Genomic DNA, 26103 nt, shown 5'->3' with positions numbered 1-26103 from the left:
AGTAGGAAGCAGAGAAGGCTGAATGCAAGCTGCCGTTTCCCCAGTCAGACAGTGCAGGACCCCAGCCAGGGAATGGTGTGACCCATGGGGGGGGGTGAGTGGGGGGTGGGTCTTTCTGGCTCCAACAACGTAAGACTGAGACTGAGCTGAGGGCTTCTGCTTCCTCATGAGCTTTGGGAACTTTACCCTCCCTGGTTCCTCACCTGTGAATAAAGACAAAAGATCTCCCTTCCCAAGCTCCCTGACACAACCATTAGCAGGCATTTGTGAAGACCGGCCAACTTCCAATCACTCTTGGAGTAGAGACAGAGGCTGTTTGTTTGTTAGGGCTAGGCCCAGTAGGCACCATGTCTAGCCTCAAAACCAAACTCCATCCTCAATTCCTCCCTCTTTTCCTCCCTCCCTCTTTCCTTCTTAACCACATCAGTTGGAAATAGAGAACTTTCCCCTTTACCTCCACTGCCTTATCTGGCAACCTAGCTCCCTGCTGTTTCAGGATTGGAGAAGGAGTGTCCACAACCGTATTGCTCAAAGGCAAGGTCTACCTTTATACACACCAAACTGGTTCCAGCTGGGTGGGGAAGGCAACAATGGCAAGATTCAGGCAAGCTAAAAGTATTTTAAGACTCTGTGTTTCTTTGTGAATAAAAGTGTCAGGAAGCATGTGAATGTGACATATGAATTATCTACAGGGGAGATTATGCAAAACAGGCTCTAAACTGTTTGAGTGGAGCCATTATACATTTATCAGTAAGGGTTCTGCAGGTGAGGTGATATTCCTTCATTTGCCATCTTTTCTTACGCCTGTTTTATGATGCAGAATGTTACATGCTACAATCCTACTCCTCCCTCATGCTACAATCCTACTCTCCCCCCCACCATGCTACAATCCTACTCTCCCCCCCACCATGCTACAATCCTACTCTCCCCCCACCATGCTACAGTCCTACTCTCCCCCCACCATGATACAATCCTACTCTCCCCCCCACCATGCTACAGTCCTACTCTCCCCCCCACCATGATACAATCCTACTCTCCCCCCCACCATGCTACAATCCTACTCTCCCCCCACCATGCTACAATCCTACTCTCCCCCCCACCATGCTACAATCCTACTCTCCCCCCCACCATGCTACAATCCTACTCTCCCCCCACCATGCTACAATCCTCTCCCCCCACCATGCTAAATCCTACTCTCCCCCCACCATGCTACAGTCCTACTCTCCCCCCACCATGCTACAGTCCTACTCTCCCCCCACCATGCTACAGTCCTTCTCTCCCCCCACCATGCTACAGTCCTACTCTCCCCTCCCCCATGCTACAATCCTACTCTCCCCCCACAATGCTACAGTCCTACTCTCGCCCCCCCATGCTACAATCCTACTCTCCCCCCCACCATGCTACAATACTTACTCTCCCCCCCACCATGCTACAGTCCTACTCTCCCCTCCCCCATGCTACAATCCTACTCTCCCCCCCACCATGCTACAGTCCTACTCTCCCCTCCCCCATGCTACAATCCTACTCTCCCCCCACCATGCTACAATCCTACTCTCCCCCCACCATGCTACAGTCCTACTCTCCCCCCACCATGCTACAGTCCTACTCTCCCCTCCCCCATGCTACAATCCTACTCTCCCCCCACCATGCTACAGTCCTACTCTCGCCCCCACCATGCTACAGTCCTACTCTCCCGCCACCATGATACAATCCTACTCTCCCCCCCACCATGCTACAGTCCTACTCTCCCCCCACCATGATACAGTCCTACTCTCCCCCCACCATGATACAATCCTACTCCTCCTCCATGCTACAGTCCTACTCTCCCCCCCACCATGCTATACTCCTACTCTTCCCCCACCATGCTACAATCCTACTCTCCCCCCACCATGCTACAGTCCTACTCTCCCCCCACCATGCTACAATCCTACTCTCCCCCCACCATGCTACAGTCCTACTCTCCCCCCACCATGCTACAGTCCTACTCTCCCCCCACCATGATACAATCCTACTCTCCCCCCCACCATGCTACAGTCCTACTCTCCCCCCACCATGCTACAGTCCTACTCTCCCCCCACCATGATACAATCCTACTCCTCCTCCATGCTACAGTCCTACTCTCCCCCCCACCATGCTATACTCCTACTCTTCCCCCACCATGCTACAATCCTACTCTCCCCCCACCATGCTACAGTCCTACTCTCCCCCCACCATGCTACAATCCTACTCTCCCCCCACCATGCTACAGTCCTACTCTCCCCCCACCATGCTACAGTCCTACTCTCCCCTCCCCCATGCTACAATCCTACTCTCCCCCCACAATGCTACAGTCCTACTCTCGCCCCCACCATGCTACAATCCTACTCTCCCCCCCACCATGCTACAATCCTACTCTCCCCCCCACCATGCTACAGTCCTACTCTCCCCTCCCCCATGCTACAATCCTACTCTCCCCCCCACCATGATACAATCCTACTCCTCCTCCTCCATGCTACAGTCCTACTCTCCCCCCCACCATGATACAATCCTACTCTCCCCCCACCATGCTACAATCCTACTCTCCCCCCACCATGCTACAGTCCTACTCTCGCCCCCACCATGCTACAATCCTACTCTCCCCCCCACCATGCTACAATCCTACTCTCCCCCCCACCATGCTACAGTCCTACTCTCCCCCCACCATGCTACAGTCCTACTCTCCCCCCACCATGATACAATCCTACTCCTCCTCCATGCTACAGTCCTACTCTCCCCCCCACCATGCTACAATCCTACTCTCCCCCCACCATGCTACAATCCTACTCTCCCCCCACCATGCTACAATCCTACTCTCCCCCCACCATGCTACAATCCTACTCTTCCTCCATGCTACAGTCCTACTCTCCCCCCCACCATGCTACAATCCTACTCTCCCCCCACCATGCTACAATCCTACTCTCCCCCCACCATGCTACAATCCTACTCTCCCCCCACCATGCTACAATCCTACTCTCCCCCCACCATGCTACAATCCTACTCTCCCCCCACCATGCTACAGTCCTACTCTCCCCCACCATGATACAATCCTACTCTTCCTCCATGCTACAGTCCTACTCTCCTCCCCACCATGCTACAATCCTACTCTCCCCCAACCATGCTACAATCCTACTCTCCCCCCACCATGCTACAGTCCTACTCTCCCCCCACCATGATACAATCCTACTCTTCCTCATTGCTACAGTCCTACTCTCCCCCCACCATGCTACAATCCTACTCTCCCCCCCACCATGCTACAATCCTACTCTCCCCCCACCATGCTACAATCCTACTCTCCCCCCTACCATGCTACAATCCTACTCTCCCCCCCACCATGCTACAATCCTACTCTCCCCTCCCTCGTGCTACAATCCTACTCTCGCCCCCACCATGATACAATCCTAATCTCCCCCCCACCATGCTACAGTCCTACTCTCCCCCCACCATGCTACAGTCCTACTCTCCCCCCACCATGCTACAGTCCTACTCTCCCCCCACCATGCTACAGTCCTACTCTCCCCTCCCCCATGCTACAATCCTACTCTCGCCCCCACCATGATACAATCCTACTCTCCCCCCCACCATGCTACAGTCCTACTCTCCCCCCCACCATGCTACAGTCCTACTCTCCCCCCCACCATGCTACAATCCTACTCTCCCCCCACCATGCTACAGTCCTACTCTCGCCCCCACCATGCTACAGTCCTACTCTCCCCCCCCCACCATGCTACAGTCCTACTCTCCCCCTGCACCATGCTACAATCCTACTCTCCCCGCACCATGCTACAATCCTACTCTTCCACCGCCGCCCTGCTACAGTCTTAACCTCACACTGCCACCATGCTATAATCCTAACTTCCACTACCACCACCACAAGGCACACAACTGAAGTTCTTTCCTAGGTATGAAATTCACCTCTGAACCATCTCCTCTCATCATACAGCTTTGCATTCCTACCCAGTATTTTAGGAAATCAGCATTTTAACAGACTTAACTTTTATACTTGAAGAAGTGCTACACGCAATAGAACTCACTTTAAAAACACCATTTTGATCAGCAACATCAAGGTGATTGTGTTTATAAAAGTGTATTTCTGACTTTTAATAATGCTAATTCCTTTTAAGCAAACATTATAGATATAGCTAGTATATGTGTCTAACTGGAATTCACTTTTCTTTATGTGTTCATGTACTTATGACATCTCCAGATATATTTCAGAAGAGCACTTAAGCACGTGTCCTAGCAGGAAAGAAACGTGTCCTTTATCTTCATGCTCCATGTAGCTCTTTGCATTGGCTCCAGCACAGGAGAGGAATTAAACAATGTTTGTTTAGTCAAATCATAAGCAGTTAACGAAAGGTAACTGTTATTTTTTCATATAAAAACACACTAACTCAAGCAGTGGCTTCTGATGCTAGAAGATCAAATAAAAAGTCTCAATAGCCACAGGAAAGTAAGGCAAGAATCTCAGATTAATTTTCCATTAAAGTGAAGGTGAATTATACTTGCCTCTTGAAAAGAAGATAACGCTCTACATTTTAACATTCAGTGTTAGGTGAAACGCATTTATCTTCAAACACAAGTGCCCATTTCCCCAAGGTATGAAACATATCCTGTAAATGCACCAGTGCTGAACATTCATAGGCAACCAAAGGGTTCCTTGTATATATACACAGCGCTGTGGTTGAGTGAGTGTCCCCAAAGGTACATGTGTTAACAACTTTGTCTCTACTTTGGTGTTGCTGGTAGGTAGAGAATCTGTGAGAAATAGAGCCTAGTGGGCGAAAGTTGGGTCACTGAGGACACAAACTTGAAGTGCATTTCCTGTCTCTCTTTGCTTCCAGGATGCTGTGAGTCAGGTAGCTTTCTCTACTTTGTGGTTCTGTCATGATTTCTGTCCTGCCACAGGCCAAAAGGGAGCCCATAACCAAAACCTCCAAACTGTGAACCCAAACCACCCACCTTTTTAGGCTGCCACAGGGCGATATGGGCATCTGAAACTCATCTGTGGTCATTTAATAGGGCTAAGTGATGACACTGGCCTAATAGGCGTCTCCAACCAGCAGTCCCTGGGTCACATGCAGCTGCACGTGGCTGACAATAGCTAGGAATGTACAACATTTCAAGCTTCCTTAAAATATTGAACGGTTCTTTCTCCTAGTTTTTGCTTATAACTCAATTATGTATTTCTTGAGAATGAACTTTTAGATGGTCAAGTCAAAAGATTACATACTCCTGCATGGGAGATGCTGAAGGAACAAAGTAGGCTACAATGGAAATCACCACGTGTGAAAGAATGCTCTGCATGTGGAATGGAGAGCCAAAGGCCACCACCAGCTTCTGTTCTTAAAATATGTCACCAACAATCACAGATCTGTTGTGGCAAAGCTGGCCTCATGTGAATGTGACCCGAGCACTGGGAAGCTATGGGTGACAACAGCCAAAACAGCCCATAATCTATTTTTATAGCAAGTTTGTAACCCACAATTCTCCACGTTTTCATTAAAGATGGGCTACAAAGTCAAGGCGGGTAAAGTTCGGAGAAAGAAACTCATCATGACTGTGTTATTTAAGTTTCTTGTTCTTGTTTTTTAAAATTTTATAAGCAGTTACATAGCACTTTAAAACCTCGAGAGAGCTCAATTGGGCAGACTCACTAAAATAATCTTGTCCTTGAAGGCCAAGTCTTCCACTGAATTTTTTGGTCATGTGTCACAAGATAACTTTCAGAGCCCATCACAGTCCTTCTAGAGTCCAGACTTTCTGGACCCAGGACCTAGTCAAATGTGTAGCTTCCTTGTGGCTGCAGAGTATGGAAGCTCCTCACTGAAACTGCCTCTCCCTTAGAACTGGTCTCAAACACCAGCGGGAGCGTTTCCATGTCTCCCTTTGCTCTCACAGGACCCTTCTAGACAGGAGAGCTTAAGACAGCTCTCTACACCTTGGATCACTGACACCAAGAGAAGCCCACAGGCAGCCACGTTCAACTTGGCAGCCCAGAGGGGCAAGATCATTACCAAAGTTTTACATTGCATGTCACACTTTAGAAAGGCCTATTCTGATGGAATTTCATTTACAGTTAGTCATATGACTATTCCTGACAAAGACATAGCATAGGGAGCTTTGAGAGCACCCCTTGACTTGACCTGGCAAAAGCAGTCAGTTTTTGAACAAACACGCAGCAGTAAACTTTTTAAGCCACAAACTAGTGACAGTGTTCAGCTATGGTACTGGCAGCAAAGCAGTCACAAAACTTGGTTGTGTTGGACTGGGTTCTATGTGTAACTAGCTTAGCAGATAAAAATAAATCCAAAGACACTGAACTGGGACCAAAATAGGTCTGAGTTTTCTCTCCCAAAAGCTCTTGAAAAAGCAACAATGACGACGTACTGTAAGTTCAGTTAATTAATTCCAAGTTTTCTCAGCGAGCTCTGTTCTCTCATCCTGTATCACATGCCATCTGGCTGTGGGTAATACGTAGTGTTCACTCGCATCCTGCTTCCTAACCCTCAGAACAAGGGTGCCTTACTCAAAATCAGAAGAATGCTAGCCAGAACAGAGGGGTCGCTGAGGGCCTGACTTGAAACCACCCTGCTGCCATCGCCTGTGTTAGGATGCAGCTCTGCATAGTTCCCCACAGGAGCTGTCCTTGCCAAGCACTCATATGCCGCATTTCCACGCAGGGAGGGAAAGGCTTCAGCCCTTACCTCTAGGTGTGTCCGCCGCTCAGCAACCACTCGCTCGTCTTTGTTTCCAAACAGTTTCTTTGGAGGGAATTCAAGAGCAGCGAGCTGAAATACAGACATAGAGAGATACGCTAAGGTCAGATCTATGAACTTTTATCTCTTATTCATTAAGCTTTTACTCAGTGTCTCTATTATAAAGCGAGGAGACAAGCTTAAAGCTTAAAGGTCCTGCCCCGCCCCCCCCCCCCCTCCGTTTGCAGTCAGCATTGATGAGATCAGGCAACCTTGGATCAGAGTCCTTCCTCAGTGTCAAATGAGGAAACAGGAAAAAAAAAAAGGGAGTGTGACTTTGAACATCACACTTTAAAGATCAGATTTCATGCCGCCATATAGCAATTTCTATAAAACAAACCAGCAAGCTCTATGCTGAGACTAGCCCAGGTGCCCGTGCAGTGCAGGCAAGAGCTCCCCCACTGAGGTCCCGCCCACCACTGCGTGTATTTCGTATACAGTCCAGGCTGGTCTTGACCTCAAGTGCACCACCCCCCACCTGACTTAGCCTTGTGTGTGTGGGAATCACTGTAAGAAGACCTCATACTACGTTTTACTTTTATTTTATTTTGATGCAGATATTACTATATAACCTAAGCACTGAGCTAGTCCAGTAGCCCAGACAATTATTACTTTTCTATAGAGATGAGAATTGGAAAACTCTACCTGCAAGCTCCCCATTTTGTGAAGTAGTTTTTAGACAATTACTAAGTCCTCTAAAAAAGTCTACATTGCTTTCTTTTAGGTTAGTGCATGTGATTTTACCGAGTGGAATGGGGCTTCTCATTAAATCAATCACATTTCCTATGAAATGAAGGTGTGGGATTAGAGCTCTGCATTAGCTGTGTCTTAAAGGCCCGTAGTCATCTTCCCTAATACTGTTTTTCTTCAAGGCCTACAGGTCATAACAAGAAGGTAAGTTGTATTATGTGCCCAGGCTAGAAAGGACTACAGAACGTGGTGAGACCCTGACCAGCCAGGCTTGCACTGGCAGAACGGATGCTAAGCTACAATAATTGCTGCTGTGGGTAGAATTCACTGTTTCCTTATTTCTCACCTTTGGTGGACAAATTGAAGTCAATGAAGCATTATTTTTTTTAAAAATGAAATTTTCTTCTACAAAGCAGGGCACAATAGGCCACGAAACTCCAATTTCTACCCATGCAAATCACTAAGGTGATTTAAATTCATATTGCCACAGCTGAAGTTTAAACATATTAGAAACTCGAGTCTGTATATTTAAATGTTTAAAAACACCATAAGCTATGCTAGAAATACCAAAAAGTATAATGCATAAAAGAAGAACTTGGCTAACACTCAAACTCTGGGCAGTCAGCACCTGAGTCTAGATATGAACATCGCTGCCTCAGGAAGTGCTGTTTCCAGTTTGTTCTTCCCATTCTGAGAGGGCTAACAGGAGCTCAACTGACTTAATAGCACACTTTGGTTCTGATTTTCGTTTTGTATGGGCAGTACTGACATTGAATCTCATGCAGCTAGACAAAGCTCTACCACTGACCTGTACCCTCAGTCCTGTTTTTCCTTTAAAATTTTATGAGAGGAACTCATTAAGGTTGGGAGGCTAGTCTCAAACGTGCAGTGCTCCAGCGTCAGCCCTGAACAGCTGGACTGTAGGCCTGCAGCACTAGGCAGTGTTTCCTTCCAGGCATAAACTGAATGCAAATGGCACCATAAAAGGTTTTGTTTTAGTCTTTGAGGCCACATCGTTTTGTTGAGCACCGTGCTTGGAAGATGCCACCTTAGTTGCAAGTAAAGATGGTTTGCACCTCCCCATTGCTGTACAGTACCTTGCTATATGAATTTTCTACAGCTTGTTTGCTTAATTTTTGTTTGTTTTTTCTAGATAGGGTTTTGTTACTTTCATGTTTGGAGATCTTTGGGAACTATGTTGGTAGGAATATTTCCCGCTAGGTCTACTTATAGACAAATTCACATGGTTTTTTGGTCATACTGTTAAAAGTAGGAATTCTGGGTCACATGGTATCCTATATTTTCAGCTATATTTAAAAAGCAACAACAAACTACTGGACAGGCTGTGCAAGTAGTTTCAGCAACAGACGCTCTTACTGAGGCTCAGCTACTTGGACCTCTGGGCATTTAACTACCAGGTAAGTAGTCATTGCTGTTGAGAATCAGATTTGCATTTCTCTGATATCTAATCATGTTGAACACCTTTTCACTGACCCTCCTGGTTATTTTTATGAAGTGGCCATATAACTAATTTACCTTTTAAATTTTTTGAAATGAAAATATTGTATCATTCTTCCCTTCCTCTTTCTTCCTACTAGCCCCTGCCATGTACCATCCTTTGCTCTCTCTAAAATTCATGGTCACTATTTCTTTAACTGTTGTTATGTATGTACATATATGTATGCATGTGCATCTACAACACAGCTCCTGTACCTATGGCTTGGGGACAATATCTGGAGAGTCTGAAAGAGTCTAAGAGCCAGAGGAACAAAAAGCTTGCTGTGAGATTTCATCTTCTAAAAATGTCAGAGACGTTAGTTATATCCTCAAAGTCTGATTAACATGGCTGCCTAAGCAAGGCCTGAGGAGGCACTACCATAGACCTGCTAATGTTAAGGTGAAAGCTCCTGAGACCTCAGTCCCAAACAAAGAACTACAGGCACCTAAGGAATGCTGAGAGTGAGAGAAATAGTTTGCCCAAGGGAGAGCCCCCAAATTGGTTATCTAATACCAAGTGGTCAATCCTGAAATCATACACACATTTTGCCCTTTTAGAATAAAGACGCTGTCTTTAGAAATTATTCTTTCACTTTAATAATGGTGCCACTGATGGCTTTATACTCCCCTTCCAAAGTTAACTATTAGGTGGACTGGAGAGTTCCACATACCAGCTCTGTGCCAGGACAGAGAATTCTTGGGATGAGGTTCACCACTAGAGGAATAATCTCATTTTCCCCCTTTCCCACAAATCCTCCACTTTTTTTTTTTCTGTCATTCAACTTTGAAACTGGCTCAAGGCAGAGTGAAAGGCTCAAAGTACCAATATGAGAGAATTCACCTAGAATCTGGTTGCCTTTTAACTAGCTAACTAGATGGATGGCTCTTTCCACCTAAACCTGTTGAAAAACATTACAGACAATGATATTGAACTTGACAAGCTTTTTGAAGCTTTGGAAAATAATGTTGAAAGGAATGTAGCCATGTGAATTATTAGTTGTTTGAGGTTTGGTAATTTGCACAAGCAAACAGTATACCTACGTGCCTTCGGGCCCTCGATCTACTACACTGTGGCTTCATGGAGCAAAGTTTGTTTATTTATAATCAGGTTTTGTTGGCACAAACATGCCTCTTTCATGTAGCAGCTGGGAAGAGACGGCCCACTTGAGTCTTCTGAGACCCATCCAACCTCAACTCCATCTTACACAAATGTGTTCCCCTGACAATGACGCCAAGGGCTTGGCAAGCATGCCTTCACAGTTGGTTTTGTCATTTTCTTACGAGATGATGTGGTTTCTGTCAGGGAAAATTATTTATAGCCACCTTATATCCTCAGAAATGGAACTCTAAGAGAGCTGCAGGCAGCCGGACTAAGCCAACAGCAATACTCAAGTTCTCTCAGTGGGCTACCTTCCCCAGATGGAGCCTGGTACTTGTGTTGCTAATATTCAGCCTATGAAACAACTCTGAATAACTTGTAGGCAAAATTCTCATTCAGATTTTAGAAAGAAAAGGAAATACTAACTTCCAATGATTTCCAGGCATATTATCACAGACAAAGACCTATTCAGACAACCTTGAAAGGATCAGCTCCTATGAAGAAGTCGTCAAGACAGACAGCAGTGAGAGTGGACTCCAGCTTCCTCGATGCAATTCTGTGAATAGGTACTTGGAGTGTGGAAGGTGCTGCTGGGAAGCCACTGGTGGTCCAGGATAAGGATGAAAGTGAGCAGCTCCACTGAATGTGTAATGAACCGGAAGCAGTACACGTGACTGCCCGCAGCTACCCACAGTTCCCACAGTTCCAATGAGAGCCGTCAACAGAACCGCCATGGAAACACTTCAACAAAGAACAGAATAATGGTAGGCAAGGCAGTGAGGAATGCTGGGTCCGGGAGTCTGATGGGCCTCCTGCAGGGAGACTCCAGCGCACACTCACTCACCATGCTCCTATCAATACACACTGGCTGCTCTGACACACAGTTAAGGAGGGCATCTTGGTCAGCTTCTGCTGTCAACTGGACATAATCTAGAGTCACTGAGGAGGGAATCTGAGTTGAGGAATTGCTGAGGCCATGCCTGGGAAGAACTGTCTTGATTGTCAACTGATGCCGACGGCCCAGCTCACTGTGGGCAATGGCGCCTCTAGGCAAGCACACAGTGGCTGTATAAGGTAGCAACTGCGCGGCAGCCAGAGATCACACAGGTAGACGGCATTCTCCCTGGTCTCTGCTTCTGTTCCTGCCTTGATTTCCTTCAGTGCTGGACTGTGACCCAGAAGTGAAACCTGGAATAAACCCTTCTCCCCAAGCTGCTTTTGGTCAGAGTGTTTCATCACGGCAACAGAGAAATAGCTAAAAGAGTGAGAAGGAAGGTACAGCAAAGTTTATTTTACAAACCCAAGCTGCTAGTTTTACATACTAGTGGCAGGCCACGACTCAGACAAAAGAACAAGGAAAGGCAAAGACACAGGAAAATGCTCCCATTGGAGAATTAAGTTTTTGGGTTTGTTTTTTGTTTTTCCAAGACAGGGTCTCCATGTGTTAGCCTTGCCTATCCTGGACTCACTTTGTAGACCAGGCTAGCCTCGCACTCACATCAATCTACCTGCCTCTGCCTCCCGAGCGCTGGGATCAAAGGCATGTGGCACCACGCCCGGTTGGGAATTATGTTTATATTTGCACAGCTCTTTGACCACAGCATGGAAGCACTTCTTCTTTCTGTCAGAGAGGAGGCTGCCATAGCTCTCCCTTTTTAGAAACCCTTAACAGAGGCATGGAGGCCTGGCTATGTGTTAGTTCAGTTGAATAAATTAAACTGCCAACTTTGTTAGCTAAAGAATGTTTGATATTAGCTAAACCCTAAGTAAAATTCAGAGGCTTTAACATGCCTGTTAGAGTCCTCTAGTTTGTACTAGGTGGATTATCTTCTGAGTGAAAGTATTCTCAAATGATGAATTATTAATTTGCTCTATCTCAACCAATTAATTACAAAAGAATATATTTCTTCCAGCATTGAGCACACACACATACACACACACACACACACACACACACACACACACACACACACATGAAAAAGAGAAAGAGAGAGAGTGGGGAGAACTTCAAGCATTTTTTTAAAAATCTAACATTAAAATTGCCTAGGAGGGACACAGATAGCTAGCCTAGGAAGCAAGCTGAGGAACAATGAATATTGTAGCATGATTTTTTATAGTTTCACTTACCCTTCCCACAACTCCTCACTGTCCTAACCACACACCTCTGTCTGGTGTATCCATACTGAATAAGCTACCCTCCTGTCAGGCACACAAGTAGCTATCTGCAGCCCAACTGTGCTTACATTCAAGGAAACACCAAAGATAGTGATGCTGACAGTTAGCATATGCCAAATAAAATCTATAAAAATGCTTTTTAATGAAGTGGTAAAGGCTCTTGCTTAATATGGAAAGGAAAATAACTGTATGCAGAGAGTGGTTGTGAAGCTCTAAGACCAGGAGGCAGGTGAGGTGAGTCTGGGGAGTATGCGAACACAGTCACGTAGTAACATTTATTACAGGATGAACTAAACTTTACCACACGTATGTTTGCATAGGAAAAACATAATGTGCACGGAGGTTGTACCTGGTAGAGGTGGGGGTCTTGGATCATGCCTTCTATGAATATAGGGAATATTGTGCTTGATGCCAGAACATGCCTGTGTGTTCATGCATGTGGGTCCATGTGCACATGTGTATGGATGGCCATGGAGGCCAGAGGCTCACATTGGGTATTTTCCTCACTCACTCTCTTTTTGAGACAGTTTTTGAGAGTTGCTCACTGATTCAGTTAGACTCCTGGCAGGCCAGCCCCAGGAAGCCTCTCCTCTCAGCTGCCTAAGGATGGGGTTACAGACCCTTGCTTGTAAGCCTGGAGTTTTAATGTGGACCTGAGATCCGAGCCCCATATCATTTATAGCCACATTCGTAAACCCAGTTTCCAGACTTAAGTTGGCTTCTCTGACACAAATAATTAGGTGCCACACCTTTAACCAGAGGTTCAAAGGAGGGCCCTGGTGCTGGCCTGACCTAGTGTCAGGTTGGGAACACACAGAGGTGCTTCCGAGCGGCACAGTAATCCTCCCAGTCTCCACTCACGACCCATCGACACTGCACTTCCTTGCTTGTTCTGGTTTCTCATGCTAAAAAGAAAGTTCCAAACCCAATCACAGTCTTATCATCTGGACCCTCTCACTGTCTCTCAAGTACTTTGTATTTTCACATGACGGTTTTTGTACCTCATCGTTCTAACTCAACAGTCTAGATTTGATTTTCATGAGAAATCCTGTCAGGAATAAACAGCAGGTGTACAGGCTCCACTTTGTTTCCCTTTGTAACCAATGACAAAAGAACCACAGTGTCCTATATTTCAAAAATTAATGTCCCTGGAGTTTTATAGTCCTTACAATAACTGAATTTTATGGGGACTTGGGTAAATATTGATGGTTTATATAAAATGTTGGAGATATTTGGCATTTCCTACCAATGTGGAGAGTCCTCTTTCTTCCTGCATGGTTTCATGAAGAACAAGCATGGCACTCCCCTGTACCACACAGAGAGTGGCATGCTGAAGCCACACTGGCACCAAGAACAACTTCTGCAAACCATGAAAGTGAATGAAATAACTCTGGCAAAAGCCGGGGTACAGGGCTGTATGTGCCCCCCCTTATCTCCTCCAAAAGTGCCACAAACAGCAAGAAACGAGAAGTGGAAAAACTGTCTGTAATGCAGGGGATTGCCACCGTTCAAGCCACCAGCGGACACACTCTGGGTCAGCACCCTAGGAAGGGGCAGAGCATGAGAGAGGTCCCCGGAAGCTTGTTCATTATACCTCACCTCTCACCTTATGATATCACAGACCACCCGTGGACTCAGTCATCTACACTGTCAGGCATTCCAGGCACACTGAGATAGAAGATTCTATATCCGGGTACTAGGGAAAGGTAAGGCCTGCCCTATAGGAGGCAGAAGTAGGCAGAAGTCTGCAGAACCCTGGGTCTCTGGTGCTAGATAGGGCTAGAGGGTAGACATGAGGTATCACCCACAGCTACAGCCTGGTGTCCTGAACACCAGGAAGAGGGAGGGAGGGAGGCAGGGAAGGAGACAGAGAGAGAGAGACATAAAAGGGAGGGGGAGGGAGGGAAGGGAAGATGGAAACATTTTCAAAGGAACTGTGAGGTCCCTGGGCAAGTCTCTATCCACTGCTTTCTTCCCGTCTAGTACCTCTGTATAACGGCACTTCCCCATAAAAATATGGTCACAGCTTTGGGTGTGGTGGATAAATCCTCAGCTAACGTCAGGTGATGAGCACAGATGATAGGACGAATGGCTGGATGCCTGGGAGAACTGGGATGAGTGATTATTCAGTCACGTATCAGCACACAAATCATGTCTTAAAAAAAAAAAACAAAACAAAACCCGCCCAAAGAAGCCTATGGAGTCCAGGCTGAGGAGCAGAGGAGGGAAAAGCAAGACAGCCCTGGAGAAGTGTCTTGTCCTGGGCCTGGGACAGACAAGACACAAGATGAGCTTGAAGAATTCAAAGCCATACTATGGTCATTTTGAGGAACACTGCTATCCCCATCAAAGTCTCTTAGAAGGTAGCTGAAGTATAAAACTAGGGAAAAAATAGCACTGGATTGAGAGCCAAAGGTAATATGATTGGTGGATTAAATAAATCAAGAGAAGACAGATAGCTAAGTTCTCATGCAGAATTCTCCACAACTTGTGAAGATGCTGGATCCTGAGGGGAGTGCAGTCTCTCTCTCACCATTCCTATGACTCACACTGACTGCACAGCGACATGATCCAAAGAGCACGGTGCAGAAAGGTGTGGGCAGGCCTGCAGGGCAAGCAACATTGCAGTGGAGAAACCGCAGCCAGGGGATCAGCTCAGTGTCAATGGTGATGGTTCATACTGACAGGAAGTGCTGCTATGAGGTTCAGCTCCTGTCATCTGCCTCTCCCCAATCTATTACTCTCCGCCAATCATGGGAAACCATGACATAAATCTCAACTGAGAACATTTTGTAAAACCCCGACCAGTATTGAAGCCATTAAATGCAAAGGCAAGTATCTGAAACTGCCAACGCCTGGAGAGGTCAAGGCAAACAAAGGCTAAATGCAGGATAGCATCTTGGATGGGATCCTAGAAGGGAAAAGTGCTGTGCAGCCTGTGGTCAACAGCAGCACACCCATGCTAGCTAGTGGTGCTGATCGTGCTGTCTAATGGGGAGAGGTCAAGAGGTACTTAATGGCAAGGTACTTGAGAACCTTCTAAACCGTCTTCAGCACTGTTTCCTGTATTCTAACCCTTCCACAGCGAGGCTTATGGTTTCTGATCCTATATGTCAGAAACGTGGAAGGCAATGCTTCTACACTCACACAGGAACAATGCTAAACTAGGAAATCAAGTCTTAGATCCAGCAAAGAAGTACAGTCACATGTCATGCCACTGACGCCAAACTGGACAGATGGATGCTGGAGCCTTAAGCTTTACAAGAGGAGCTGCCGTAGGCTCAGCTCAGCCTTTTATGATGAGTAGGTCTGAGTGCTGCTAGTCTTAGGGGTCATGTCTCAATGAATTTAAGTTCTAGGATCTCAACGAACTTTTCACTGTAAAGGACGGAGGGAAAAAATGCCCCAAGCACCTGACAGGGGCAGAAAGCCCATTTCAAACAGGCAAGAGGGCAGGTAGGAGATGTCAATGTACAACTTCACAAACACACTGGATGACAACAATAGCCAGCCAAGAAACAGCTGAGGGAGACCTCAAAAGGAGGAGACCAGGATAAATAACACTTGGCTCTATTAAAACTCACACATGAATTTACCAAAGGTTCACTACAAATGAATGAGATTACTACATATCATGAAATTCGAGAAATAATAATTTTAAAACCTGGCAAGTAGGAGTAAATGAGTCCCATTTATTTTAGGACAGCCAATTGACAATTTGCAGATACAAACACAGTATTTGAAAGCTAGTGACTTGAACACTAATATTTTAATAATTGTTTTTTCTTGCAGTCACATCAGCTTTAGAGGATTTATTTCTCATGGTGGAGACACTTTGAAGTTCAGGACTTCTTCAGTTCTGCTTTGTTTTCTCTCGCTTCTGTTAAATGCAAGTAAAATTCAACTGGAGGCATGTACTTAAAACAGCACATCTAGCATAAACACCATGTTTAAAAGCTGCTCCATTCTTTTGCTTTATTCTCTTTAATTCCTTTTTATGTCAGTCTATGGACCATCCCTTTATCTCTCCCTATACATTTCTATAATTAAAACACCACTCATTAGGCAGGAATAGTCATTATGTTTAGAAAATGACTGGGTAACTTATTCTTATATCATACATCATTTTTATAGAAACAATAAAAATGATTATTCTTTTTATAAGTTTAATGGAATGGTTAAATGAACACCATATGTCTTCTTCTTTTAATAACCTGTGATTTGGGGTGACTAGATTGCAAATCTCAGCAAGTCACAGGTTGTGTAATGGAGGGTAACGTGCACGCCGTTCTAGCTCCTGGTCCCATCATGTGTTCAGTGGAGGCACTGAGCTAAGGGGTTTATGTTCCCTCTGGGCCGAAACCCTGGAACTGAGGTGCTGGTGACTGAAGTCTCTCCGCAGTGAGCCACAGCGGCACTTCAGACACACAGAGGCCATTTAGCTCTTGTCTTGGCTGCACCGCACTCGAGGACTCATCTCACTTCTTGTAAACCTCTCACTTGAAGTGAGGCTCAGAGGTGAGGGAGAACGGAGACCAGTATAATAATGCAATGTGTTAGCTTTCGCGGGGTTATGAACAGAAAAAGGACAGGCACAAATGGGGACGCGGTATTCATGAGAAAACTCAAAAAATGGAATCTTTTCCTGCTATAGCCATTACCCTCCAAGCAGGAGTGGGAAATGATGCAAAGGCATTTGAGCTCTTCTGGGAAAGCTGTATATTAAAGTTAAAAATGATGACTGGGGTCAAATAAATTGGGTGTTTGTGGGAGATATGATAGGCCTTGAGAGTGCTGGAAGAAATTTTAACAACAGCTCTATGGCCTACTTTGCATAATTATGAAATTTGATTATGCAGAGCAAAACACTGGAAACAAACAGATGAGGATTAAAATAGCACATTTTTTTTTGATCTAAGAGAAATGTTACACCAAACTTTCTCTGCAATTCAGTAAATAAAACATTCTAGAGACAAAAGGACGAAAATTAGAAAAATGAAATCAATATATTGAGCCCTACTGATTTCCCATGCATTTTCTCTTTTTCTTAGTACATGCAGGATCCCCAAACCAAGTAATTAGCTTTCTCTGAATGGCCAACCAACATGACTGTAAGTGTCAGGCTAAAAACGTAGCTATATGAGGAATGTTCAGGAAAGCAAAATGATTAGCAGGCACCCAGAACTAGCATAGCCATTTTATGTAGTGATATAACTCCAGTTTGGAAGACTAGAAACACTATCTATTTATCCATCTACCAAGCCTCTATACCTATAGCCTATGTATGCATATTAGAAGTAAAGCCAAGCCGGGCGTGGTGGTGCACACCTTCAGTCCCAGCACTCGGGAGGCAGAGGCAGGTGGATCGCTGTGAGTTTGAGGCCAGCCTGGTCTACAAAAGTGAGTCTAGGACAGCCAAGGCTACACAGAGAAACCTTGTCTCAAAAAACCAAAAAAAAAAAAAAAAAAAAAAGAAGAAGAAGAAGAAGAAGAAGAAGAAGAAGAAGAAGAAGTAAAGCCAGCGCTCTGTTACACAGACCACAGATCTCTGATGATACTGATCAGAGTAAAAAGGTCACTTATGTGCTGGTTTTAAGTTTCCTCTTTCGGATTCCCAGTGAACATGCCTAGCCGAGCTTTCCTCGGTCATCAAGCTTGGGCTCTGGTGTCAATGTTTGCTACATCATGATGAGACAGGTCAGCCAGCCTGCTGCCATCAGAAAGACAAGCTAAACATAATAGAAAAATCTGCTTCCATTAGCTTTTCCCTCTTGGCCAAGTCTTCTCTTTAGGTCGGGAAGCCCAGGCAGTCTTGGAGGCAGCAGACAGTGCAGGGTTTGACAAGCAGGATCATTATTACTTCAGACAGAAAGAACGGCAGCATTAAATGGAGAATATAAGTAATGAAAAGCTTTGCTCATGTTTCATGACTTTTAACCATAAAGTAGATAAAACTGAATCACTGAAGGGAAACCGAGAACTAAGAAAGGTGTGGATAACACGAGGCTAACACAGGAAAAACACGTGACTTCTTTGAATACATGCCTCACCATTCCTCATTTACTAAGTTGTGACACTTAGCTACCCACCTAGCACTCAAGTCGTAAAGACAAGAAGGGAACATGGAATACGGCCCTCCAGTTGGTGAAGTCGCCTCTACCTGCATTAATCTAGCAGCTTTGGAAACAGCGGCACCCTGCAGGCTTATGGCTGTAAATTTTAGCTGCCCCAGCTTTTGAGAAATGCAAATAAAGAAAACTCATCAAAAGGTTGCCATAATTCTCACAGCTGACTAGACGGAAGCATTTTTGACTACTTAAAATTAATAGCGGCTCCCAAGGCCTTATAGGAACAGCTGTCACTGAGAAATACACTCACAAACAAATAAGCCATTCTCCCCCACGTTTGATTTGTGAGTGGCACAAAGCAGCAGCCCTTCAGGGGTGCCGAGCTACCTGCAGACCCTGATGGGGTGGAGTGTACCCACTGCAGAAGGAGGAGCAAGGCTGGACTCTGTGGGTGTGTCAGCCAACAATCCCCTGAAGGTTACATCACTGCTCTCCTCACAAAAAATGCTACAACGCTGAGACTTTATTATTATTATTATTATTGTTGTTGTTGTTGTTGTTGTTGTTATTTATTATTTATTATTATTATTTGGTAGAAAAGAGGGATTGGCAATGCAGATGGGGCTGTATGACTTCTGGCTATATTTGGTATACAGATTAATTTCCCCACACACAGTCTCACTCTTCCCAACGCTAGTGTCAATTTCACTCAGGCGTGAATCAGTGAAGACAGATCTGATAACATTCATGTAGGTTGCAATAATTTTTGAAAGTAAGAAATACAGTCAGATCTGTGAATATTAAATACTGTGTTTTCCGGAATAAATAAGAAGTTGAATTAACTTCAATGCTTGCATTTCCCACCTCTTGCTATGATGTTAATTGCCTCTTTCTGGGACTGAAACAGGCCATAACTTGCCACTGTTATGACATGCAAACGAAGGCATGGTTTCTGGCTATCTACGTTAGTATCCATGGGGACTTGCTATGAGCGAATTTTTAAAGAGAATGGATTTTGTGACATTTGGTCTCATCTACAACATTCTGGAAATGTTCTCTTCTTTAGTAAACAGTCATTGAGAAGGAGGCTCACAAAGCACATGGGACCAGCAGTCAGCAGATATGAGCCGCATTCACTTCAAGTTCTTCGCTTGACTTTTAAAAGATTTCTCTCTGGATCTTTGATTTCTTATTTCTAAGGTGAAAGATGTGCTATTCAGTCATGAAGGCCCCCAGAATGTGGATTTGATAATCTGCAAATATTTTCAAGCTGCTCTCGTTATAACAATTTTTCCTTGCTAGAGAAGACAGAACAACACAAGGCCACATTTCTGATTACCTAAGAGTTCTTCACTGTTCATGCCTTGGCCTGTCTTTGCTATTCCTGTTGGGACTATTACTCACTGGTCACTGGCTATTACTGTTTAGTATTAGTGATCTATGATAATCAAAAATCAACTCATGCTACCAAGATGGGCGTGAAGGGAAAAGCCGGACAGTGTCTTAATTAGTGGTCCAGAGAGCACCAGCCAGGAGAGGCTGTTGCATCACTACACACTCCTGGATCCCACATGAAATGTACAAAATCAGGGTTTCTTAGTCTCTTTCCACATATTTTGGGAAAACCTTCCAGGTAGTTCGGTTTTCTTCTCTGTTTCTCTGCTCACCCCTGAAAGCAGTGACTTTACCACCATCTATCCACCAAGCAGAGGGAACGGTGTGGTACAAACCACTCAGTGGGCTGCCTGGGCCTCGGATGATAGTATACCAAGTCACGAAGCTGCAGTTTTTATCCACCTAGCTATTTGCTATTTAAAAATTCAAGGAGGCCGAGAGCTTTGTAAAACTGAATTTATTGAAAGCTTACTGGATGTTCCCGTGGCTATGGTTGGTGGCATTATAATTTCGGAAGTGAGTACATCTGCAATTTTTTGTATTAAAATTGGAATGCTGGATATAAACCTATTTAGATTACACTACGTGATGGATGGTACACAGCTCTTCAACACAAATATGAAGCCAATATCTAGTTTCCTTTCTCCTCTTTATTTGGTGCTGCTTTGGGAAAATTACTTGGAAAATAAAGGTGAGAAATGGTTCTATAAGCACAAACTGAAATTCCACATACAAATTAAATAACCTCTTGACTAACTGCTTTCTTCCCTCCTACTGGTGCTCACTGGGCACCCAGTGAGCAGCAGATGGGACACAAAACAATTTCTCTAACACAGTGACCTACTAGTTTTACTTGAAGCTTCTAAAAATATTTTTCTCACTCAGCTTTGTGAGGAGAAAGGGGCTCCTTTAGGGACGTATGTGATAGAGACGGATTGCGTTGGGCACTCCAGAACGCCTGTGACTCACTATTGAATTGTGGTAAAGGTAGCCCAGCCTATTAAAGTAACTTATTTTTAACCAGTCATTGACATCAGAAGTTTCCTTGGCACACGCTTTGATTGTGTGCTTGTGTATATGTGTTTTTGTGTATGAGTATTTTGCCTATACATATGTCTGTGCACCAGGTGCATGCCTTGTGCCCACTGAAGCAAAAAGAAGGGCATCAGGCTCCTGGGTCTGAGTTACAGATGGTTGGGAGCCACCATGTGGATCTTAGAATTGAGCCTGGGTCCTCTGGAAGAGCAGTCCGCGTTCTTAACTTCTGAGCCAGTTCCTTGACTATATATTTTAAGGTGCAAAACTTCCATTGCTCATTCTTTTGCTTTTAGGCAGCATAACACAAACTGGCTTCAGAAGTATTTCCAGCCAAGAACATTACAAAACGGTCTTCATTCAATTCCAGTGCTTAGCTGCTTCCATTATAAAATTCCCCTGAGTTATGGCACACGCCTTAGTCCCTGCCTGCTGCTGTAAAAAGCTACTTAGTCAATGTTTGCACAACAGAAATCTACTTCTGGAGATGCAGATATTCTAGAACAAAGTGAAGCCGACCCAGTGAGGGCCTGTTCATCGCCAATGCCATCTTTGTTGCCCACATCTGGGAGCAGAGACAGGCTGGGCACCCTGGGATCCCTTTATTAGGGCACCAGTTACTTTCAACTGGTTTCATCCAGTCACCTCCCACAGGTCCCACTATAAAACCAACAAATACGGGATAAATCCATACATAAGTGTTGGAGGGCACAAATGTGCAGCCTGAGGCAGTCCCCAGCAGGGTGGACACTCAGGAGACTATTTTGTAACAGATGGTGGGGCAGTGGCCGTCACCTTCGAACCCACCACTAGAAGCTGCTCTCCACGGCCCTCAGGACTGCTGACCTCTGCTCTATGAAAAGTGTTCCTGAGACAGATTCAGAGCCTAGGACAGCTGCCCACAAAGCTAGGAAGGGGCTGGGCCAGGTCTTTGCTGTTCACTCCAATGGCTGAAGAGTGGTGTGACTTTAAATATTTGTCTTTTTCTTTCTAGATTCTTGCTGAACATGGTTCTTGGACTCAGACTGCATCAGAAGCCATCAGTGCACACCCTGGACTCTAGACACACACAGAGCACTGCCACCCTTCTCAAAGGAGGAAGAGAGGACACATAAAGGGAACTTTGTTCCTGAGGACACAACCTGGCTGACATTTAAAAGACAAACTGATTTTAGTAAAGTCAAAGTACATGGTTTTCATTCACACACACAAAAAGCAGCATGGAAATGATCTGTGTGGTGAAATCTGAAAGACACACAATTTGGCAGCAGCTACACCATCCCCCAGAGCCGCCTGCAGTCTATGGGAGGCTGCCATGATCCTTTACAGACTAGCTATGGCAATATCATTTTACAGGTGTGGAAACTAAAAATCTGGGATTTAATTTGATTAAGACTCTGTACAAGGTCAATGGGGAAAGCAGAGAAGGAAGCCAGAAGGAGCTTCTGGCTACATGATACACACCAGTGTATTATGGGGGCTGCTGGCCTGCATGGTACACACCAATGCACCATGGGGGCAAACTAATTCAGAACAAAGGGGCCAGCCTGTGTGCAATCTGGAAGAAACTGCTAATATTAAAGAAAATGCATACATAAAAACAAATAACAATTTTACAGTCTCCAAGTAACGCAGCATCTTCAATGGGAAGAAAGCCCACTTGCTCCCTGAAGGGAACAGGAACCACCTGGTGTCTGTCTTGTGACCACCTGCTGCTCTTCAGTAATAAAGAGGGGGAAGAATCTGGGTGCAGTGACACATGTCTGTAATCCCAGCACTCGGGAGGCAGAGTCAAATTGATCTCTGTGAGTTTAAGGCCAGTCTGATCTACAGAGTCCACAACAGCTAGGGCTACACAGAGAAACCCTGTCTTAAAAAAAAACAAAAAAACTCAAAACCAAACAAAACCAAAAACCAAACAAACAAAAACCACCAACCCAAACCAACAACCACCACATAGTTTCTTTTTTGTCCCCTTTGAAAAATCTGTATTGTCACTGTCCTATATGAAAAGGCCTAAAGCTTTGTTTTCTATCTCTTCACCATCAACTCCTTCATTTCTTTCTTTCTTTTTTTTTTTTTTTTTTTTTTGGACTTTGAAAATTATATTTATTTTTTTATTTTTTCTCCTTTATTGATTTATTCTTGTTACATCTCAATGGTTATCCCATCCCTTGTATCCTCCCATTCTTCCCTCCCTCCCATTTTCCCCTTAGTGGGACTCTAGATGAGAGAAACATGGGAGAAAGGCAAAGTAGAAGGATCAGGAGGGTCCTAGAAGCCTACAAGTAGAACATTATGATAGGCAGATTTGGGCTCAGGGGTCCTCCTCAAACTAAGGCACCAGCCAAGGACAATACAGGCGGTAAACCTTAAACCCCTACCCAGATCTAGACAATGGACAGAACACTCTCCACAGTAGAGTGGAGAGTGGGATATGACTTTCTCACAAACTCCTTCATTTCTTATGTTTTGTGAAACTGAGTGGTTTTATGTGGTTAAGTTATTTCGCTTGTAAAAAACCCCTGGTTCCTTCTGCTTTGCTGGAGACATGCCAGAACTCTCGTGATCAATAACTCCTTATTGCTATCATTGGCTTTGGTAGGATTCTGCTTCAGTCTGCCTACCTGTGACGTCATTGCCTACTAGCCATGGGGTCATGGCCCTACCCAAGATTACAAAAGGTCAAACCCTCCTTGTGGCGCTCTCTCTCCCCCCGCCCTCTCTCTCTCTCTCTCTCTCTCTCTCTCTCTCTCTCTCTCTCTCTCTCTCTCCTCTCTCTCTCCCTCCCTCCCTCTCTCTCTCTCTCTCTCTCTCTCTCTCTCTCTCTCTCTCTCTCTCTCCTCTCTCTCTCTCCTTCTTTATCCCTGTCTCTCTGGGTACCCCTCTTCCCCCCATCCTTCTCTCTCCACGCTCATTTAATAAACTCCTCATCTAGCATCTGCTGCCTGGCATCTTATTAACTTATTTCTCATTATTAATTATAAAAAGATTACTATCCACGTGTGTGTAAAGAACCCCTGAGGGGGCCTCAGGAGATCAGAATATAGCTCTCCTTAAAGAAACATTACAACAAATAATTGATGACAGGAATGGAGCATGTGGGGAGATAGTTAAGAGGACGTTCTCCCAAGGGTGATGGTCTTCAGGACTCTCATCCTACCTGAGTTTAGAACACTCTTCCTTGACTTTATATTTGCATAAGTTAACTGTTTAAGGACAGCTCAGCAAGTACGAAACTTCTTCACAGAAAAAAGTTTTACAAGTGGATTAGAAGACATGCAGATATGTTCACGCATGTCTGGAGAATGAGCCAACAGCAAAAAATGTGGAGACTGGCCTAATGTCCTACAGAGTTCTGGAATGTGAAAAGCTGCTAAGCCAACTTAAGTTACTAGGCAATGATAATAAAAATGACATTTCTCCTAGTAAGGAATGTCTGGAAAAGAGGAATGGTACTGGGAAGCCACAGTTTTCTCCACTATACCAGGTGAGTCTCCCCACATGTCTTTTTCAGAGGCTGTGGAAGTTGTGTCTGTGGAAACAACGGCTCTAACTGTAGCATGGGATCCCATGCCACAGATACTCACATCTGCCCCCAGGGCCTCATCTCGCAGGTATGTAGGTGACTATCTATATAATGTGGTCAAGAGGAGCAGCCACCAACAGCCTCATGCCGAGTGCTGGAGGCTCTCTCCTAGCTCCTGCCCTGGTGCCAGTGGGAGGTGGGGAGGTGTGGACCCTAATGCTGGGTGTAGCCTATGGGAGCCTGTTGAGCCTAAAGTTACAGAGGGACCCAAGAGGACCCTGGTAGATACTGCAAATAGAGACCTCTGAGGCTTAGATTAAGAAAAACTTCAGAGGAGACTGGATATACTTACCAGGTATAATGATGCACACCTTTAAGCCCAGCACTTGGAAGACAGAAACAGGCAGATGTCCATGAGTTTGAGGCCAGCCTTGTCTATATAGTAAAGTCCATAACAACCAGGGCCAGAAGACCCTATATCCCTATCTCTACCACAAACAAGACAAACTCTGGTACACCTTCCTCAACCTGTAAGCATGGACATAAGATCTATTATTTGAAACTAAAAAGATCACTGAAACATCATCAAACTCTCCATAAAAGGAACTGTCACATCCAACTATTTTAGAGTCTGTCCCCTAGAGAAAATACTCCAGAAGGGAATGTGAAAGAACAGGATATAATTTTAGAAAAAGTTCCAAAAGATTACAGGCTGTAACTAAAACTGAAGTTTTAAGGTGTCAAAAGATTATCTTAGCGAGCATATTACAGATTCTGTATATTTTGAATTTCACTGTGCTTTTCAACTTTCTTCCAACTCGATCAAAAAGTTGGAGCCTTGTAATGAGTAAACTTAGTGCATGTATATCATTTCAAAACCTTATCACTGATCATCGGTGAGGACAAGAAGAATTTTACAACTCCAAAAAAGAATGAGCCCAGTGTGCTGGTGGAGTGGGGTAAAGAAAGTGCAGCCCCCATGTCTAGGAAACAGGTGTCCAGAGGGGAGAGTTCCAGGGTCCTTGCATGGCAATCCTGTGGCTTCCCAGAAGGCATGTTAAAGTTGAGCGCCTGGGAGGCTGTTTTCAGGCCAGAGTACTTGGAGGTGGGAGATTAAGGTTAATATTAGAGATGGAGATGAAAACAATACTGAGACTAATGACAGAAACAATACTGTACCCAAGTACCCAGAAAACAGTCCTAATCTCGACATTTAAGGAGTAAGAGGCCATGAGGCTGAGCTGTACAACAGAAACCACATGTGCTAGAGTGCACAGGGCAGAGTCAGCTTAATCCCGAGGCTCTGCTCTGAGATGTGAGATGGGGCTGTTGCTTTACGTTGATGGATAAGATTAGAATAAAGCACTATAAGAACTCTAAATGCAATGTGATTCTTTTAAAATTCCAGACTTTAATAGCGTTGGTTTAGAAACAGGAGATGAAGACAAAAATAGCGGTACACATCCATCCTAAGGGCACTGCGGAGGTGGAGGCAGGGTGACCCAGCTACAGTGAGGCCTCTCTCTCTCTGCCTCTCTTTCTCATGCACGTGTGCGCGCGCGCACACACACACACACACACCACCACCACCACCACCACCACCACCACGAACAATAACAATAATAACAACAACCAAAAAAAAAAAAAACCAAACAAACAACAAAAAGAAAAATAAGAAATAAGCTCAAACTACCTGGCTTCCTGCCCTGACTCTCCAGCCGCATCACTGCCCCTCGGCTGGTAACAGCACTGTGTGCTCAGTGCAGTTGGAGGGAAGGTGAGGGAGGTGCAAAGCACTGCATCAGGCCCCAGGACCTGGGCACTTATGTGATGTCTGGTGGC

At 45.0% G+C, this 26103-nt stretch overlaps 1 protein-coding gene across 6 annotated transcripts in view; it reads right to left on the bottom strand.

Moving 5' to 3' along the window:
• The window catches only part of KIF16B (kinesin family member 16B), a 266440-nt gene that overhangs the window by 29832 nt on the left and 210505 nt on the right, over positions 1 to 26103 (bottom strand). For all 6 annotated transcript variants that reach the window (XM_084774701.1, XM_084774703.1, XM_084774704.1 and 3 more), the window contains one exon: positions 6723 to 6806. In XM_084774701.1, coding sequence (XP_084630827.1) covers positions 6723 to 6806 — 84 coding nt within the window. The remainder of the gene's footprint in view (positions 1 to 6722; positions 6807 to 26103) is intronic.

The sequence above is a fragment of the Acomys minous genome (genome assembly GCF_964271855.1).
Source record: "Acomys minous genome assembly, chromosome: 3".
Taxonomy (NCBI): domain Eukaryota; kingdom Metazoa; phylum Chordata; class Mammalia; order Rodentia; family Muridae; genus Acomys; species Acomys minous.
The sequence above is the reverse complement of the archived record's forward strand: the minus strand, read 5'-3'. Positions and strand labels throughout refer to the sequence as shown.